The sequence below is a fragment of the Delphinus delphis genome, chromosome 2 (genome assembly GCF_949987515.2).
Source record: "Delphinus delphis chromosome 2, mDelDel1.2, whole genome shotgun sequence".
NCBI classification, from domain to species: Eukaryota; Metazoa; Chordata; class Mammalia; order Artiodactyla; family Delphinidae; genus Delphinus; species Delphinus delphis.
The window spans coordinates 1,499,622-1,512,124 of NC_082684.1; the positions used below are offsets into that span (position 1 = coordinate 1,499,622).

The window sequence follows — 12,503 nt, forward strand, 5'->3', positions numbered from 1 at the left end:
CCAGCAATTCCACTCCTGGGTACACATATACCCCAAAGAGCTGAAGGCAGGGTCTTGAAGAGGTGTGTATTTTAACACATAAAAAAAGGAAAAAAAATGTATATTGTAGACACCAGAACCTACAGCAGTACCTTTCCATTATCCTCGAACTTCGAGCAAATGGTACCCCAAAGCATCAGATGTGGTGTGGAAAACCGGGAGGTGCCTCTGAAGCTGGAGCTGGGGCATGTGGGGGGGTGGCGGCCAGCTGGCCAGGCGGAGGGGCACGAGCTGTGCTTTCTCGTGGGGCCTCCTTGGGTGATGATGGGGGGATGGTTGGGGGATTAACGGGGATGCGGGTGATGGCCTTAGGGACGTTCCTTGGCCTGGGACAGGCTTCAAGGTCATGGGCATGGACATGAGCACAAACTTACCCTGATGGTGTGTCCCATCCGGGTGGGTGGGGCCGAGAAGGAAAGAGCCGAGGCCGGAGACCCCAGGGCCTCCCAGCCTTCGCGGAGGTGGGGCTGCGCAGGCGCCTCGGGGTGGAGTGGTAGGGGTGCAGGGAGACCGGCACTTCGGGGAGGAAACTCCTGGGCGCTATCCGGTCCCGGCCGCAGGGCCAGAGCAGAGCCGGAGGGGCCTGGTGAACAGCGGCCTGGGGCAGTGAGGACCAGCAGGGTGGAGGTCCCACGGCCTGGCCTGCACGGGGGCCGAACGCCCTCCCATGTCGCACCCAGCCCTTCCAAGCAGCAGGCCGGGCCTCCGGAGGGACAGCAAGACAGGAACAGAGGTGCCTTTAGCACCTGTAGTGCCCACGTTTCAGCAGGCATGGCTGCGTGCTGTAGCCGAGGCCCTGGGGGCTGCGGGTAGGTCAGCAGCTCCCAGCAAGGAGCCAGCCAGGCTGGGGTGTCGGGACGGCATGGGGGCGGGGTCTGCCTCCCAGTAAATGCCACTCGGGGGATGTCTGCTCAAAGACGGGTCATCATTCAACAGGTAGTCTACCCTGTCCCTTTGAATTTGCTTGTCTTCATACTCAAGGTGAATTTGTTGCAGACAACAGAGCTGGCTGGGTCTCAACTGTTGTTTTGACGATCTGTGGGTCTCCACCCCTCGGGGGCGCTTAGGTCACGTACAGGAGTGGGATCTAGACGTGGCTGAGCTTAAACGTCACCTTGCTGTTCCTCTGTGCGTCCCTTTAGATCTTTGTGCCTTCCTTCCTCTTTTTCACCCTCAATTTGGATTAAATAACTATTTTTTAACAACCCATTTTATCTTTTTAAAAAAAAATTTCATTTTTTTGGCCACGTCAGGTCTTAGTTGCGGCACGTGGGCTTCTCTCCAGTTGTGGCATGTGGGTTTTCTCTCTCCGGTTGTGGCACTCGGGCTCCAGGGCGCGTGGGCCCTGTAGGTTGCAGCACGTGGGCTCTCTTGTTGAGGCGCGCAAGCGCCGGAGTTGTGGCGCGCAGGCTTAGTTCCTCCTCAGCATGTGGGATCTTAGTTCCCTGACCAGGGATCGAACCCACGTCCCCTGTATTGGAAGGCGGATTCTTCACCCCTGGACGACCAGGGAAGTCCCCCATTTTCTCTCTTTTACTGGCTTATTTTGACTTTACCAACTCTCTCACTGATGTTCCTTTTCTGTTCCAGGATCCAACCCAGGATCCTATGTGGAATTTAGAACAAATCTCTCCCGAAGGAACGACTGTAGCCACGGCCTGTCGATGTCAGTCCATAACTCACTCAGCAGCCTGCCTTGGAGTGAAATTCAGCCCTTCACACGCACGGTCCTCAGAACACACACCTCCACTTGCCGTCTCCGTGCTGTGGACACTTTTGTTTCCACATGTTCAAAATCCCCAACACACATTATTAGTTTTGCCTTCAACAATTGTGTTTTTAACATTTTAAATATTCTTACTTGGTAAAATATATGTAAAATTTAGCGCTTTAACCATTTTTAAGTGGCCAGTTCAGTGGCATTAAATACATTCACGTGGCTGTGGCACCAGCACCACCACCGTCTCCAGAACTTTTCATCTTCACAAACTAAAACTCTGCTCCTCTTCAACACTCACTGCCCCTCCCCCGGCCCCACCCTTCCCGTCTGTCTCCGTGAACCCCACGGCTCTAAGGACCTCACAGGAGTGGAATCACACAGGGCCTTCCTTTGTGACTGGCTACTTCACCCGGCCTGACGTCCTGCAGGTCCATCCGTGCTGCAGTCTGCGTCAGGACCTCCTTCCTTTTTAAGGCCAAATCATATTCCATCGTATGGATGGACCATGATCTGCTTATCCATTCATCCCTTCGTGGACACGTGGTTTGTTTCCACATTTTTACTCTTGTGGACGCTATTGCGATGAACACAGGCGTACAGACATCTGCTCGAATCCCTGCTGGGTATTTGCCATTCTGCTCCACAGAGGCCGCGTCCCCTTGCATCCCCACAGCAGCGCACAGGGCTCCCGGGTCCGCACGGCCCCCCCGCCGGCCCTTGTTCTCTGTTGGACAGCAGCCCCCTGCCGGGGGTGAGGCAGCATCTCTTGTTACTGAGCTGTGTTTCCCTAATGCTGAGCGACGCTGAGCATCTCTTCACGTGCTCGCTGGGGTCGTGGTCTGCAGGTGGGCACTGGGACGGAGGCCCAGGGCCTCTACAGGAAGCAGGTGAGGGGAGGTGACCCCACGATGAGGGCTCGTGCTGGAGAGGCCTCTGAATGTTCTCAGCTCAGGGAGACCCATGGGGTCACTTGCAGCCGCCCCCAAGACCTCATGCCTCCCTGTGGCCCGCCCCCGCTCCTGCTTCAGGGGTCCTAGGCTGTGCACTTGGGGGCAAACCCCACCCTGGCCCAGCCCCCTCCAAGAGTCAGTCACTTGACCCTCCAACAGTGGGTGCCCCCGCTGCCCACCCCAAAGAACCTCTCTTCCCCTCCAGGGTTTCTTGGAGGGGCTGGGACTGACTACCCACGGACTCACCCTGAGGGCCTGGGCCCATGGCACCGCAAGGACCCCGCGCGTGGGAACCGGGCCCGAGACCCAGGTGAGGAGGCCCCGTGCAGGGCTGTGCCCCTCCCTTCCCCCTCTCGTCCACTGCCCTCCCTCGGGCCACACGGGCCGCACCACCCAGACGGAACTGGCAGGCAGGTCACCTGGGGCCCAGCCACCCAGACAGCGGCGCATGACAGTGGCATTTCAGGGACAGCCTGGGACGCGGCCCCACCCCCGAGGGGCACTGAAGCCCCACCTGGGCTCACACGCTCTGGACTTCAGTGTCCCCACCTGTCAACGGGGCGATTGGCGGCACCTGGCATGAAGCTCAGGGCGCTGCCAGGTGGGAGCCGGGCAGACTACGGGCCCCAGGGGCGCTGACGGTGGGAGCCGGGCAGACCACGGGCCCCAGGGGCGCTGACGAGTGAGTCCTCTTGTCCAAATATAAAGGGTTTATTCTCTTCTGTGGTCAGGAGAACAAAATACGAAATAGAAAGGCTGTCCCTTCCCGCCCCTCCCCCAGTCCCTCAGCGTGGACGGCGGCGAGGTCGTCCAGGCAGGGCTGCCGTCCTCTCCTGGCCTCAGGCCTCGAACATGGTGCAGCTGGCGCACAGCACTTTCTCGTGGAGGTCACTGCAGCTGCGACACCGCGAGGTTGGGGGAGAGGAGCTGGCATTAGGGCTGAGTTCCACGGGAGCTGCCGACCCCACCTGGTCCCTCGACTTTATCTGGAGGCGGGGCTGTTGGCCCAGACAGAACCAGTTAAGAAGAGGCCCCACTGCCGCAGGGGGCCGGGCCCACAGGGCCGGGTCCTTGGAGAAGGACACCCGCAGAGGGGGGCGGTTCGAGGGCCCGGGGAGAGGCCGGGGCACGGAACCCGCAGAGTGCGGGACGCCAGGAGCAGCCCCCCCGACAGGCATCTGCCTCGAGCAGGAGGGGAAACGTCTGGGGTGCTTGCCGGAGCCGCTCTCACGGACTGACAGCTAAGGAGCCCCCGGGGCTCAGCCCCGGTCTCACGGTGGCCAGGTGTGCAGCAGGGGTGACTGGCCCCGGATGGCTCACAGGGGCAGCAGCTCAGGTAGGGTAGGGACACGGCAACTCAGCGAATGGCAGGGGACACGCTTCGGGAGACATGCTGAAAGGAGACGGCAGCACGCCTGAGGTGCAGCGGCAAAGGGTCCACGTCCAGGGCTAGGAGCTTGGCTCCAGCTCCTGGTGGCGATGCCCCACCCGCGGCCGTGCCCGACCCTGGGGACGAGGCAGCCACCAGGTGCGGGCAGGATGCCCGCTTCCAGGGTGGCGCTGAAGCTCGGAGGCCTGAGGCGTGGCCTCCAGAGGGGACCCCGAACGTGTCGTCTGTTTCTCACCCGGGTCAGAGAGCCCCGCCCGCCGGGGCCCGAGAAACAGGCAGGTGCCTGGCGGGCTCTGCGGGTGCCTGGGGGCCAGGCAGCAGAGAGCAGGGGCGGGGGAGGCTGCCACGGGAGTCCCTGAGGATGCGGACGGCCCCGGGGAGGGAAGCAGCTGCCAGTAGGTGGGGCGCCCACCTGGCCCCTCAGCTGGCCCTTGTGCTGTGCTCAGCTCCCCCTCCAGGGAAGAGCCACTGGCAAGGCCCTGCCCGTCTCAGCTTACATATAAATAGGAAGAAAAGAAAACTGAGTTGGCAAAGTCAATAGAAAGAGTATTCCACACCCATGACTCGCCCAGCACCTGACCCCTGAACCGGCCAGCACGGGAGGCCCACGCCTGGCCTCCGTCCTTCTGTCCAGCGCGTCCCAACCGTGGAGCAACCCACCTCTCGGGAGGCGTGTTTTTAACTTTCCACAGTTGGGGTTGGTTTTTTTTTTTTTTTTTTTTTGGCGGTGGGGGGGTGAGTTGGTTTCAAAGGCCATTGGGACTAAACTGGTTTGAGATCTGCAGAACTTTTCTTACGGGGCACTGCCCATCCCCACCCGTCAGCCGGGAGTGGCCGCTGGGACGAGGACAGCGCCCGAAACCTCCTGGGCAGAGATGGGGCCCACCGGCTGTGGCGGATGCGCTCACCCAAGCCACAGACAAAACACTTACTTCCTGCCCTCACCTGTCAGGTGTCCTCCGCTAATGAGCGCGCGGCACAGGAAGGCCATGTGAGGCTTCCTGATGCCAGGGCTCAAAGGACTAGAGCACAAATGGTCTGGGACAGACCACAGACAGCGCAGAGCTGACCTACAAGGTCTGGACTTCCTCCAGAAAGGATCTCAAGGTCTTGGAAAAACTCAAGCTGAGCAAAGCGTTTACTGGCATCGCGTCGTCCCACCGGGCAATGTGGGATGGGCCTGCCGCCCCCACTCCCCGACAGGGCCCGCACTCACTCCACGAGGGCACACAGGGTGCAGGCCACAGCCCCACAGCCGCAGCAGGTGCGCACGCAGCGCCCGCACAGGGCCCGCTCGCACTGGCCGCACGCCGCCTTCCCGTCCACAGCCCGCACGCACGACGAGCAGGCTCCCGATGCCGCCATGGCTGGGTCTGTGGGGAAGAAACACCCATCAGTCCAAAGGGGACCTGGAGCGCTGGGGCTGGGGGCCACCCTCCTTCCTGCGCCTGACTGACCACTAGGTCCTAAGACGACAACCTGTGCATAAGCACAGCACCCAGACCCGTTCACCAGGGAGAGATCCCAGCTGGCTTCCGTGACTCCCACCTACAATTCCCACCACCCAAATGTCGGTACCTAAGGGTCAGCCCTTCTCCTGACCGCCTGCATCAGAAGTCGCTAGGCCTTCGTCCCTTGTGTGTCTCCCAGCTGCGTCTCAAAGCGTGGTCCCTGCATCACGGGTTAACACAGGGGTCCCTTTGCCCCACCCAGACCCGGGGGCGGGAGAGTTTTTAACCAGCGACACAGGTGACAGTCTGAGACGCACACCACACTGCACAGGGACCCGAACAGGCTTTTCCCACCCAGCCAGGTGGGACTCCGTGGGAGAGCTTCAGGTGGAAAGCAGGCAGGACACCCAGAAGGGTCACCCAGAGGGGTCTCTGTTCCTTTCTGATCCAACAGTTAGAAGCTGTTTGCAGCTACCAGACGTGGATGTTGGTGACAGCAGAGCCTCCTAATGTCAGGAGCCTGCAGGCCCTCGCCCTGTTCGTATTGTCAGACTCGGGCCCCGCCCCCTCCAGCCCAGGTAGGAAAAGCCCCTGCCACACCCCATCCTTAGCACACAGCTGGGAAGCGCCTGCCGTGGGCCTCACTCACCAGCTTCGGAGGCCTGGGCTCGACTCCTGGTCAGTCGGCCGTCGGGCCCGATCAGCATCTGCCCGCGTGCGGCCCGAGGGGCTTCTGTGGGGCCAGGCTTCGGGGACTCCGGGGTATGGACGATGGCGCAGGCTTCCTCCCACGCGGGGTCCATGCAGGCCTGGGCCCCGCGGAAGAGGAGCTGCGTGGTCTTTTCTGCGGAGGCAACCATTTCCCCGCTTATATCGCTGCAGCACGGAAGCACCTGCATGGCCACCTTGTCCCTCGAGCTGCGCGTGGCCGGGCCTCTGGTTACCCAGCCACCCCAGAGCACGCTGCTCCCTGGCGAGCTGGGTCCCACCCTGGCCTCCTGCCTGGGCTCAGCGGCCACCTCCTCCAGGAAGGTTCCGGACGCTGCAGCCCCACCTGGGCTCCCTGTGCTATCACTCTGCTCATTTTCCACACGGGTGGCCTCACCTCCTTGCCGTTCATCTCCTTCCCAGCACCCACAAGCCGGCTTCATCCAGCAGACGAAGCTCTGCACTGTGGAGTGCTAACCAACGCACAGCCGAGAGACTCAGGGCTGAGCCCACACCCCAGCCAGCACGCACCCCTTCACTGACCACGGGGCTGCTGGCAGAAGGCGTGGCAGCAACCAGCTCGGAACAAGGTGCCCCAAGAACTTTCCAGACCTCTGTGGGCCCTGGACACCCCCCCGACCCCAGAGCTGAGGTGGTTTCTCAGCAACCAGAGCAGTGGCTTTCCATCAGGGCACTGGGGGCTTTCACAAGGTCAAATGCCAGGCGCCAGCCCCAGAAATGCTTTGTTTGTGGTGTTCTGCCCTGTCCCAACAGAGCCAGGGTGGAGACCTTAGAAGCTGTTGGTGCTAAGTGAAACCGACAGAAACACACAGTTGGGTAACTCAAATGGAGTGGCTGATGACAGCCCCGTCACACCCAGTTCCTCTTCCTCCAATCCCCCCCATCCCCACTTATAATAGGGTGGGACTGCAGGGAGGTCACGTGGTGAGGCTAAGACTTGTCTTCAAGGGCCTGTGGTCTGTTCAAGATAAAGAGACCAGGGTTCAGGCTTGGAATTCATTAAACACAAGTTCACGCTGGCCTATGTCCTGCCCTTCTTAGATGTCCAGGGAGCCTCGCACTCCCTCTGTGACGGGGCCCTGCGAAGGACAAGCCCCTGCAAATGCTCCAGAACATCGTGGTCAAGAGCTAGACTGACTTAGCCCGCGTTTATTTTTAATTCTTCTCTCTGTCTGCAGTGTTTACATTTTTTGAAGGTCCTGAGAGGATAACACTTGCAGTCTGGCCATAGTACTCACAGCTTCACTCATTTTTATCACCTGCACGGCCTTGAAAGGCATTTGCATTTGCAACCCTGCATGTGCAAGAAAAGAAAGGGCACAGCAGCTGCTGATGGGGGCAGCGGGGTGGGGAGCAGCAGGACAAAGAGAAGCAGGGTCTCCCCAGGTTAGGCGCTTCGCCACATCCCTAGTACACGGCAGCACCACTCAGTCAGACACCCAGGTAACCATCTGACTGTTCCACACGCACAAACCTCGTGCCTCCAACCACTAGTTAAGGTAAATTCCACTCTGTAGTTACCCCAGGGTATTAAGCCCCCCAAAGCGATGATCAATAATATCAATGCGCCCAAAAACCTGCATGAAGCAGCCAGAGAAGGCTTCCTAGGTCAGTGTCCTTACATCTCTGGAACTGGACACTCCAGCCACAATGAACCGGACAGCACTCTCCGGCTTCCCGGCTTCTGCATAGGCTGTTCCCTCTGCCTGGAATTCCCTTCCTCTCCCTCTCTGCCTGCCTAATCCTGAAGGATTCGCCTTCGACCCTGTTCCTCCACGAGACCTCTAACAGCCTGCAGGTGGTCCTGCAGCGACCCATGCCTGCCCTGATGACCTCTGGAGAGTCCTTCTCTGGCTGGCCCCCCAGTAGACAGCAAGGCAGGGTCTCCCGCAGCCGCAGCGCCTGGCAAGGAAGGCGCGCTCCACAAACGCCTCTCGGGTCAGAACGGGTGCTTCTACCGGCTTATTCCACCGGGACATCCCACTCCCCGGCCTCTCGCTGGGCTGGTCAGACCAGGGCTGGCTCCTGCGCGAGTCCAGCATTCCCAAAGGGCAGAGCCACGTCTCGGCCCCACGCGGAGGCCGCCTGTTTCGGGAAGGTGGAGGGCGGGGACAGGTCGTGGACGCGGGCGCATTCACAGCGCCCAAATTGCTGCTCCCAAACCCGGCCGGGCGACTGGCCCCGGCCCCCGGCTCCAGGGGGCGCGGCCTGCGGAAACCGCCTGCCCGACCCCGCTACCCCTCACTCACCGAAGATCTCCCGCGTGAGGCGCTCGGCGCACACGCCGCGACTCAGCTCCCTCCGGCCCACACGCACCTTGAGCTGCAGCGGGGCCGCGTCCGCGAAGGGGCAGCCCCGCTTGGGCATGGCCGCGGCCCGCAGCGGCGCAGCTCCGCGGCCGCGCCTCGCCTGCCCGTGACGTCACAGCCGTGCGCCAACCCCTGCGCGGGGCGGGGGCGGGGCTAGTGCGCGGCGCGACGCGGGATAGGCCCGGGAAGAGGGCGGGGGGCGGGGCTGCTGCACGGCGCGGCGCGGGATAGGCCCGGGGAGGGGGCGGGGCTCGTGCGCCGGGAGGCGGGACTCGGAGACGCGGGAAAGTCCGGGAAAGGGCGAGGGTCGGAGTGGGCGCCCCGGGGGCGTGGAAGCGGGAAGGCGGTGTGGTGCGCACGCGCCGCAGGATGGGCTGGGGGCGACATCGGGGGCGGGACTCGTGTGAGGGGTGGCTCGTGATAGGTCGGAGGCGACATGTGGGAGGGACTCGTACGAGGATGCGGAAGGGAAGGGCGTCTCAGCTGTTTTATTTTTTTTTCTTTTTGCGGTACGCGGGCCTCTCACTGTTGCGGCCTCTCCCGTTGCGGAGCACAGGCTCCGGACGCGCAGGCTCAGCGGCCATGGCCCACGGGCCCAGCCGCTCCGCGGCATGTGGGATCTTCCCGGACCGGGGCACGAACCCGTGTCCCCTGCATCGGCAGGCGGACTCTCAACCACTGCGCCACCAGGGAAGCCCTCGGCTGTTTTAAATTTTGCTCCCCAAACAACTCTCGAAACTGGTTATACTTCTCCGTTTAAATCACCAAAAGTTCGCGGCTGATTCACTTTTCTGTAATTCTTAATTTGGAGGACTGCCCCGCCCTCACAAGTGGAGAGTGCCTCATGAACGCACTGGATACACGTCACGGGCCGGGTTTCGGGCCCTGCTGCGTCATGCGGGGCAGGCCTGACGTAATGTCGGGCTCTGACAGAGCCGTGCGGCTCCGGCCCCACCTCGGCCTCTGCCGGCCGCCTACCCGCCCGACCCTCGTCCTGTCCGCTGCCCCCGAGGTCGTCCAGCTCGTTCCTGTCGCCTGGATTTCCGCTGACAAGCCGAGGGCCTCCGTCTTACAGGCCACGCCCCACGCGACACACCCCTCACGTGACACCACCCCACGTGATGCACATCACAGCCCAGGACACCCGCAGGGATGGGGCCCGCCAGGCATGGAGGGTCTAGGGAGACCAGGCCGAAAGTGGGGCTTCGGCCAGCGTTTTTCCTGTTGCGTGACCGCATGATCTGGTACTATACCCGTTAGCGGTCTGCGGTCACTGTGACAAAAAGACGCTTGACTGGTTTTAGCCCAGAAATAGATGAAATTCCCAGTAGTATTGTTTTTAATCTTACAGGCCTTGGGAATTTTAAAAGACTTCTTTGCGTTCAGATTTGAAACTGCCTTAGGATCGTGTTTAAGACACAGTAGATAGATGCAAAACATTGTGATTAAAAGAGAATCTTGTTAGCTCTTCTATTTCAACCTAATTTTAATTTGAGAAATATTTGCTGAAGGCCCAGTCAGTGCTGATTAGTTTTCTAGAGGTGCCGTAACAAAGCACTCAGACTGAGGGCTTAAACAATAGACATTTATTCTCTTACAGTTCTGGAAGTTGGAAGTCCAAGATCAAGGTGTGTGCAGAGCTGGTTTCTCCTTGGCCTGCAGACAGCCGTCTTCTCCCTGTGCTCACGTGGTGGTCCCTCTGTGTCCTCATCTCCTCTTCTGATAAGGACGCCAGTCAGACTGGATTAAGGCCAACCCATATGACCTCTTTAAAACTTAATTACCTCCTGGTTCCTCAAAAAGTTGAAAATAGAACTGCAGTTGATCCAGCAATGCCGCTTCTGTGTATACAAAGGAATTGAAATCATCATCTTGAAGCGCTATCTGCACCATGTTCCCTGCAGCATTTTTACAATAGCCAAGACATGGAAACAACCTAAGTGTTCATCAGTGGATGAGTGGATAAAGAAAATGTGATATTTGGAATATACATATAATGAAATATTATTCAGCCATAAAAAAGAAGGCCATTCTGCCAGTTGCAATAACGTGAATGAATCTGGAGGACATTTTGCTAACTGAAATAAGTCAGAGAAAGAGAAATACAGTACTGTATGATATCACTTATATGTGGAATCCAAAATCATCAAACTTGGGACTTCCCTGGTGGTCCAGTGCATAAGACTCTGTGCTCCCAGTGCAGCGGGCCCGGGTTTAATCCCTTGTCGGGGAACTAGATCCCGCGTGCATGCCGCAACTAAGAGTCCGCATGTGGCAACGAAGATCTCGCACGCCACAACTAAGACCCAGCGCAGCCTAAGTAAGTAAGTAAGTAAGTAAATAAATAAATACTAACCAAAAAAAAATCATCAAACTCATAGGAAGAGAGAAGAATGGTGGTTGCCAGGGGCTGGGCTTGGGGGAAATGGGGAGCTGTTGGTCAAAGGGTACAAACTTCCAGTTATATGGTAGGTAAGTTCCAGGGATCTAATGTACAGCTCAGTGACTATAGTTAGCAAGTATTGTGTATGTGCAGGTTGCTAAGAGTAGATCTTAACTGTTCTCACCATAACAACAACAACGACAACAAAATGGTGATTATATGAGGTGAAGGATGTATTATCTAACCTTATTATGGCTTGCAATAGGTACGTGTATGAAATCATCACACTGTACACCTTAATGTTGTAAAAATTAAGAAAGAGAAACCTCATTTAAAATGGAGTCAGTGGGAATTCCCTGGCGGTCCAGTAGTTAGGGCTTCGCACTTTCACTGCAGAGGGCTTGGGTTCAATCCCTGGTCGGGGAACTAAGATCCTGCAAGCCGCATGGTGTGGCCAAAAAAAAAAGAGTCAGGAGGCCAGAAGAGGGAGCAAGCATGCCCTACTGAACTACATTAATTGCAGACCCGATAGAAAAAGAGTACCTTGCATCTACAAAGAAGAAGGTTACTACTTTACTACCCAGCAGGAGGAAGAATTTCTCCTTGCCCAGACAACAGCCCAGCCAATAAGAGTCTGTCACAGCTCAGCCAGTGAAAGACCACTTACATGTCCAACTCCCAGTTTCCACCAATGGGTTCTTTGCTCAGACTAGCCCCTTCCATCTCCTCCTTCTCAAGAGTTTTCCCTCCTTTGTTCTCCAGACTTGCCTGTGGTTAGCCATAGATTACACGTCCCAAATTGCAATTTTTTGCCGTTCCCAAATAAACCCATTTTGATGGTCTCTTTTATTGTTTTAGTCAACAGTGTACAATTAAGGTGTACATTATATGTCAATTATATGTTCTATATCAATTATATCTAAATGTATGTCAGTTATACCTCAATAAAGCTTCGGAAAAAATGACCCCTTCAAAGTCCCTACCTCCAAATACAGCCCCATTCAGAGGTACGGGGAGTTGAGGCATCAACATGTGAAGTTTAGGGGAACACGATTCAGCCCTTAATAGATACCGTGCTCTGTGCTAAGGCCCTTAGGGGTGGTGTGGAGCAGAGCCAGCGGGGTCCCTGCCCTCTGGTGGGACAAATGTCACAAAAGGGGAAGGACGGGAGCTGTGGAAGCACAGTAAGGAGAACTGCCTTGCCCGGCGCGGGGCGATATCCCAGGAAAACCGAACTCATGCAAAGCATTTGCGGAATGGCATAATTTGACCTTAGAAAGTTGGACATTCTGGAAGTGAATATGTGTCAGATGAGGAAGGAACACGCTTTCTGTTTTCCCACGAGAAGTGCAGCAAACTTCCCCTCCAACAAATGCAGAGTGGGTGAGGCTGGCAGGAAACGTATTCATTAACGTGTTTCATCAAAGTTGCCTCGGGGTCCTAAAATTGTAATGATCATCTCAGTTACGTAAGATGGTTGTATGGTTACTCTGGGTAACTTACCGTGTGGCTTACCGTGTGGCTGTGTGTAT

At 57.9% G+C, this 12,503-nt stretch overlaps 1 protein-coding gene across 2 annotated transcripts; it reads right to left on the minus strand.

Annotated features, from left to right (window-relative positions):
* Positions 1-3,407: 3,407 nt before the first annotated feature.
* Positions 3,408-8,693, minus strand: SIVA1 (SIVA1 apoptosis inducing factor). Of its 2 annotated transcripts, none has more exons than XM_060003826.2 (4): positions 8,529-8,693; positions 6,200-6,394; positions 5,316-5,472; positions 3,408-3,606 (listed from the first exon to the last, which is right to left on the minus strand). In XM_060003826.2, the coding sequence occupies exons 1-4, from the start codon at positions 8,644-8,646 to the stop codon at positions 3,549-3,551; spliced, it is 528 nt and encodes a 175-aa protein (XP_059859809.1). In that variant the 5' UTR covers positions 8,647-8,693; the 3' UTR covers positions 3,408-3,548. The 2 variants fall into 2 exon arrangements, with proteins under 2 accessions (XP_059859809.1, XP_059859810.1); XM_060003827.1 differs by having other exon boundaries at positions 3,578-3,707.
* Positions 8,694-12,503: the final 3,810 nt, after the last annotated feature.

Bases quoted from the DNA above. Each gene is read 5' to 3' on its own strand.
- SIVA1 (XM_060003826.2), bottom strand. From the start codon at position 8,646: ATGCCCAAGCGGGGCTGCCCCTTCGCGGACGCGGCCCCGCTGCAGCTC. The intron at 5,473-6,199 runs GTGAGTGAGGCC...TCTTCCCCACAG, and splicing joins AGCCCAGGCCTCCGAAGCTG to ACCCAGCCATGGCGGCATCG. The intron at 3,607-5,315 runs GTGAGTGCGGGC...GCGGTGTCGCAG, and splicing joins ACCCTGTGTGCCCTCGTGGA to CTGCAGTGACCTCCACGAGA.